At 38.1% G+C, this 7,582-nt stretch overlaps 1 protein-coding gene across 2 annotated transcripts in view; it reads right to left on the reverse strand.

Annotated features, from left to right (window-relative positions):
- Positions 1 to 5,630: 5,630 nt before the first annotated feature.
- Positions 5,631 to 7,582, reverse strand: part of LOC144714356 (protein ETHYLENE INSENSITIVE 3-like) — a 3,049-nt gene continuing 1,097 nt past the window's right edge. Inside the window, exon 2 of one of the 2 annotated variants that reach the window (XM_078589079.1) lies at positions 5,631 to 6,779. In XM_078589079.1, the coding sequence (XP_078445205.1) occupies positions 5,706 to 6,779 (1,074 nt within the window). In that variant the 3' untranslated portion in view covers positions 5,631 to 5,705. Of the gene's footprint in view, positions 6,800 to 7,582 lie in introns of both variants that reach the window. The other variant, XM_078589080.1, reaches the window with a different exon arrangement.

The raw sequence follows: 7,582 nt of genomic DNA on the forward strand, positions 1-7,582 counted from the left end.
CATAAAAGCCGAATTCATCATAAAAAATGTACTCTTTGGTCTTTGTTGAGGGAACTTGTCCAAGGATTGCATGAAAGATAGCTTTCATCCTTCATAACATACATGTACTCTTTCAACTATTAAGAAAAATCATCTCGACCTCCATAACATTAAGAAAGTGGTATCTCCATTTCAATGTATGATCGAGTTGATTATCCAATCCCATCTTATGCTTCTAGATGAAGATATATGAAATTATGTATTCGAACTCGGAGCCATGTCTAGGGTCTAACTTTTTATGATAATTAAGATATTTCAACGCATTGTTGTTGAAAAAAGATACTATCACCAATGGCATAGAGACTAAAAGATAGCATAGGATATTTATCATACTTTTGAGTACTTGAGCTTCACATAATTCAATTTCGTACTACATTCAGGGGTGGGATAAATTTCATGTCTTAGAACTCCACCAATACCTGACTCTGATGCAGCATGTGACACCCCAAAGACTTTACTAATATATGGTAATTTCAGGATGTGTGCTTGAGTCATTTTCACTTTAATCTCTTCAAATAATTTATCATAGGAACCGTAATGGCACCAAAATTTAGAATGAAGATGCAATAGAAGATATCAAATTTATACAAGCTACGAATATCATAGATGTTTCTAGGGGGTGACATTTGTCAATGCTGTCACTAAAATTAGGGGTGAGATATGCCAATCCAATCCAATTAAAAAAGCATTGTGCTGAAAAAATGAATCTAAATAAAAAATAATTCTCAGGTTATGGTTCATCAATATCTGTAAAGTTCTACGAGTGTTAGGCAGTCCAAAAGGCATGATTGTCCAATTATACAATCCATCTTAAAATTTGAAAGCTAATTTTGCTGAAAAAATGAATCTAAATAAAAAAATGGTTCTCAGGCTATGGTTCATCAATATCTGTAAAGTGCAACGAGTGTTAGGTAATCCAAAACCCATGGTTGTCCATTTTTACAATCCATCTTAAAATTTGAAAGCCAGTTTTGCTGAAAAAATGAATGTAAATGTATAGATAATTCTCAGGCTATGGTTCATCAATATCTGTAAGGTGCTATGAGTGTAGGGAAATCCAAAAGCCATGATTATCCATTCATACAGTCCATCTTAAAATTTGAAAGCTAATTTTGCTGAAAAAATGAACATAAATAAAAAATAGTTCTCAGGCTATGGTTCATCAATATCCGTAAAGTGAAATGTTACGCAATCCAAAAGACATGATTGTCCATTCATACAATCCGTCTTAAAATTTGAAAGCTAATTTTATTGAAAAAATGAATCTAAATAAAAAATAGTTCTCAGGTTTATGGTTCATCAATATCTGTAAAGTGCTGCAAGTGTAAGGCAATCCAAAAGGCATGATTGTCCAATTATACAATCCATCTTAAAATTTGAAAGCTAATTTTGCTGAAAAAATGACTCTAAATAAAAAAATGGTTCTCAGGCTATGGTTCATCAATATCTGTAAAGTGCGACGAGTGTTAGGCAATCCAAAACCCATGGTTGTCCATTTTTACAATCCATCTTAAAATTTGGAAGCTAAGTTTGCTGAAAAAATGAATGTAAATGTATAGATAATTCTCAGGTTATGGTTCGTCAATATCTGTAAAGTCCTACAAGTGTAGGGAAATTCAAAAGGCATGATTATCCATTCTTACAATCCATCTTAAAATTTGAAAGCTAATTTTGCTGAAAAAATGAATGTAAATGTAAAAATAATTCTCAGGTTATGGTTCATCAATATCTGTAGAATGTGATAATCTCAATTTTGTTGGATTAATATCCTACGAATGGTCTAAGGGGGGGGGTGAATTAGACCACTCCCTTTTTCTTTTCTTTTTTTTTTCCTTTTTTTTGTATTATTATTTTCCTGATATCTCTACCTATTACCTAATTATAAAGAGAGAAGAAGTGGACACCCAGAATTTTTATACAGGTTAGGGCTAACCCTTAATCCTGTCCCGGGGTATCCAACCGGAGTTTTAATATGTCCCTAACCAAGTTTATAGCCCCCCAAGCTAAAACAGCCTGGTAATAGGGATACACAGATAACTCCCATCTAGAAATTGAAAAACAAGAATGACCTTGAGCCCCCTCAGCCTTTTTGACGGTATCCTTGATTTCACTTCTACTTCCAATGGACCACTCAAGTCCTTCTTAGCTTCCAAAAACTCCTTTACTCAAAATATTGTCTCTATTCTCACAAGTGTTGAAAGACCTTGTGAAAATATTAAAAAACTTGTATTCGATTTACCTGAAAGGTTAGCTCAAGAGCAAAAATATTCCAATGTAATTAACTTTTTTTTATATGAATATTTTTCAAGTCCTTATTATTAAAAAAAACTTAAAGAATAAGATTGATACTGTGATAATACTACTTTCTTAAGATATCAGGACTCTGAAAAGAACAGAATTGAAAATCTGATCCCTTTTTCAGATTTGAAATTCAACAGTAATAAAATAGAAATCCAATTCTCTTTTCCTTTCAAATAATGGTTTCAGCAGGTAATTCTAATTCATTCAGAGTGTTAAAATCAGCAAATGGAAAGAGAGATTAATCTTGATCTCTTTCTATCTTAATCAACAATTTCAGCAGGTAATTCTAGGTTGTTCAGAGTTTAAATTCTGCAGATGTAAAGAGAAACTAATATTGATCTGTTTCTATCTTAATCAATGATTTCAACAGGTAATTCGAAATTGTTCAGAGTTTAAATTCTGCAGATGAAAAGAGAATCTAATATTGATTTCAGAAGGTAATTCTAAATTGTTCAGATTTTAAATTCTGCATATGAAAAGAGAAACTAATATTGATTTCAGCAGGTAATTCTAAATTGTTTGGATTTTAAATTCTGCATATGAAAAGAGAAACTAATATTGATTTCAGCAGGTAATTCGAAATTGTTCAGAGTTTAAATTCTGCAGATGAAAAGAGAAACTAATATTGATTTCAGCAGGAATGAAAATTCGTTCAAAATTTTTTTATTCTGCAAATGAGAAAGAAGATTAATTCTCGATTTTAGTAGTAATGAAAATTCGTTCAGAATGCAAGCTTAATTGTTATTTTCCGAATTTCAAACATTCAATTTCGCCAAAGAAACTCAAAATGTCAATGAATTTAATGTTCTGTTCTTACCAGGAATGCTGAGGTCGTAGAATATGTTACTCTTACCAATGATGCCAATGCCGTTTAGAACCTTCACCCAAGATCTTCAGGTTTGACAATTTTGATCAACGTCAAAGATCACAAGAATGATCTGAGTCGCCGCACAAGGTCTTCCACGTTTCCCTGAAATCTGAGTTGTTTTTCCCAAGAGCTGAAGATCACCAAACTTTTTGTCCCAGGAGCACAAGATCGCCAAGCTTTTTCTGTTTTCCCGCTTCTTAAAAAATCCCGCTACTTTTCTCTATTTGATTGTTTTTTTCACCACTCACGACCAACTACCTTTCTTATTATTATTATTATTTTTATAATTTTCTTTATTTCGTGCCTACTTCTTTCTTTTTCTAAAATATTCCTACAACTCTAACCATAATAACATTTTTATTTTATCTATGATAAACTAGGCACACAAAATCGAAACTTATGCATTTTGAAAAACTAAACTATATTTTTATTTCTCTTCTACCCAAAACCTAAATCTTGATTATTCTCTATGTTTTGAAATTCATAAAAATTGATAATCAACAATTTTCAAATTTTAGGGTTAAAATTTGTTGTTGGTGATTGAGATCATTCAATAAAATATACTAGTGATGATGGACGAGAGGATCGACGAAAGCAAGATTTGAGGACGTGAGCTAGTGATATCTATAAAAGATGCATGATTATAAGCTAATTTAAATTAAAGAAAAGAGTAAGTGATTGTGATGGATATGACGATGAACGATGGTATGAACGAGGATAGTAGTTGGATATGGAGTGGTACGATGGCAAGGATGGAGAGATGAGAGAATGGGGACGTAAGTAAGTGAAGTGATAAATGAAACCTTGACAAAAAACTATAACTATGATAACGATGATGTTGGGAGATAAACAACGTAAGGCGAAGACACTTACCTTAGATCCTTACGTTCCGCTAGGATCACGACGATTTGCGAGTGCTGGTAGGCTCCCCCTCTTCTCTTATGTCTCTTCCCACACACCCAAGACACCAAGAGCACTCTTGATGGATCTCAAAACTCACTATCTTTCAATCAACCCACAAAAGCAGGAAGCAAGTTCAAGATAATTTTTACAATGATCCAGGCCTCTATTTATAGATCAGAAGGTATGGATAGAAAGAGGAGGGAAGATCAAAAGTTATGGCCGTTGGAAATTGAAGCAATACTAGCCTTTAATTTCTTCTCTCTCCTCATCAATGTCATCGGTAATGCAAAAAGTCAAACTACTTGGTATTATGTGTGTTTTCGTATTCTGTGACTTTTCGTATTCCGTGGCTTTTCATATTCCGTGGCTTTTCGTATTATGTGGCTTTTCGTATTCCGTGGCTTTTTGCATTCCGTGGCTTTTCGTATTCCGTGCCGCATGTACATGACAAAAGGATAAAAAACCAAAGAAAAAATCTTTTTCTCTACACTGACGTGGCGGCGCATCGGCACACCACGTCACCCTATGCCATAAAAAAACCAAAATACTTAAAATTTCATATTAAATAAAATAAAAGCCCAACAAAATACCTATAAATATATATTTTGACTCAGAAAAATCATATCTTTCCAACATTTAATTTCAAAAGATTCTGGAAAAACCATATTCTGTCTCAAAAGTTATATTTTTTTAGAATATATTGTTAGAAAAATCCTAAAAAATACAGAAATTTCAGAAATTTGTTCTAAAAATAGATTTAATCATTTTAAGCTTGATAACATGCAAATATGAGTAATTTAATGCATAAAGACACATAAATATAATAATATAAGGCACTAGAAATGCATGTTATCAGAATGCTACGAGTGTAGGGCAATCCAAAAGGCATGATTATCCATTCATACAATCCATCTTAAAATTTGAAAGCTATCTTCCATTCATCTAACCATTATGTGATACATGTGACATCTTGAAAAAAAATAAGAAAGAGAAACCCAAATAATAAACCCCACTATGATCACAAATCCTGACTTTAGAGTGCTATGAATGTTAGGCAGTCCAAAAGGCATGATTGTCCAATTATACAAAAAATGCTAATTTTGAAAGCTAATTTTGCTGAAAAAATGAATCTAAATAAAAAAATGGTTCTCAGGCTATGGTTCATCAATATCTGTAAAGTGCGACGAGTGTAGGGCAATTCAAAAGGCATGATTATCCATTTATACAATCCATCTTAAAATTTGAAAGATATGTTCCATTCACCTAACCATCATTTCATACATGTGACATCTTGAAGAAAAATATGAAAGAGAAACCCAGATAACAGAGACATTCAAGTACTGAACTTTCAAACGGTGGGGGCGAGTGTGTTTACCCCATTTGAAAATCTTAATTCGATATTCTCTACCGTTGGATCCTTCCCCTCATCTTGAAGAAAAACTTATTGTGCGTCGGTGAAAAACCACTCATTCGAGCCATGCCGAGCTCGGTTACAACGTTAGAACGGAAGAAAATAATCTCGACGCAAATGAAACTGGATGAATTATGAAGTTCCATGCATAATGACAAGTTCCTGAGCCGAATTTCACGACTCTTAGAACAGCCAGCTCGATCCGACCCTGAAATCTTCCTCCACCAAGCTCGGTTTCAGCTCTCCCACTCCTTGCTCGAACCCTGCTCCATGCATGGCGGAGCTCCCGTTCACCGCCGCGTCAAACAAGTTGAAATTAAACGACCCAAACCTGCAATCCTCCACCTCCAAGCTCGGCTTCTGTTCAGAGCCTCCCCCGTTCACCGCCGAGCTCCCGCTCATGGCCGCGCTGTAAAACGAGAAGAGATCGCCGATATATCTCTGCCCGGAGAGCTCAAACTCGCCGACGCTGCAGCTCTCCTCCTCGCGGCTAAGTACCGCGGACCAGACGAGACTCTCCCTGGCGGTCATCTTATCTTGTAGGGACTTGGACTGCCTGACGAGCCTCCTCATCTTGTCGAAATCCGGCGACAAGTGTTCGATCACGGCCGTCAAAACCTCGACTTTGCAGGCCTTCTTGAGATCGTGCGGCTTGCGATACGGCGCGGGAGGCCACCACGGCGGGGGGACGCCCTTCTCCAGCGGGAACTTCCTCTGGGGCGGGTCGCAGTGCTGCATCAGCGCGGAGAGAAGCGAGCCCAGCGTCGAGTCTTGAAGCTCGTGGAGAGTCCCGGCCGAGGCGACCGAGGAGAGGCCGGTCTGGGCTTGGTACTTAGCCGCGGCGGCGGGGCCGTTCTTCTCGAAGTGGACCTTGTCTTTCCACCAGGCGCGGAGGTTGTCGGAGGCGCCGCCGACGGGCTTGCCGTTCTCGGGGATGATGCCGTAGACGAAGCCCTGCGCCTTGCAAACCTCCATCATCTTCAGCATGTACTTGAGAATTCCGTCGTGGGCTCGCGCCATCTTCTTCTTCCTCCTCCTCGCCTGCTCCTCCGACTCCCCCGCTTTCGCCCCCCCGCTGTGGCGCTCTCGGAGCCGCTTCAGCGTCACCCGGTCTCGCCACATGCGTAGTTCCAGCTCGTTCACGTCCAGTTCGTCGTCGCTGTCGTCTTCCGCGTCAGCCGGGGGAGGCGGGGGCGCGAACCGCGCGAAGAGCGCGATCTCGTCCATGGTTTCTTGCTCTAATTTGGGGCCTTTCTCCTGTTGGTGGAGAGAAGAAGCTGGATTAACAAGAAACCATTAGTATCTTTCTCCTGTTGGTTGAGATTCTCATAGAATTGGAGATAGAGATGAAGATAGGAAGACGATGAAGTAGAGAGAGAGGAGAGAGAAATAGATGGATTGATGTACCTAGAGACTGTGAGGGTAGACTATGGGGAAATATGTGGAGAGAAGAAGCTGGAGTTAGCTTCGAGGAATGATGGGTTCGTTTGGTGTAGAGATTCTCAGACAATTGGAGGTAGAGATGACGATAGGAAGACGATGAAATGGATAGATAGGAGAGAGAAATAGATGCATTGTTGTATGCCTGAAGACTGCGAGGGATAGACTATGGGGAAATATGTGGAGAGAAGAAGCTGGAGTTTGCTTCGAGGAATGATGGGTTCGTTTGGTGTAGAGATTCTCGTACACTTGGAGATAGAGATAAAGATAGGAAGACGATGAAGTAGATAGAGAGGAGAGAGAAATAGGTAGATTGATGTATACCTGGAGACTGTGAGGGATAGACTATGGGGAAATATGTGGAAAGAGAGATGAGGTCTTGAATGAGGTGAAGTGTCACGGCGGACTGGTATTGTACAAGGTTCGGAGGAAGAAGACGATTAAGGTGAAGAAAGAGAGGAAAGACGATGGAGGAGATAAGGTGTAGAAAGCTTTCATTGCCGTCTGGTATTTAACTTGATTCAGACGTAGAAGACGATGAAGTAGATAGAGAGGAAAGAGAAATCGATGTAGTAATATATACCTGGAGACGGGAAGAAATAGAAGATGGGGAAATACGT

Source organism: Wolffia australiana, chromosome 17 (assembly GCF_029677425.1).
Source record: "Wolffia australiana isolate 7733 chromosome 17, ASM2967742v1".
In the NCBI taxonomy this organism is placed as follows: Eukaryota; Viridiplantae; Streptophyta; class Magnoliopsida; order Alismatales; family Araceae; genus Wolffia; species Wolffia australiana.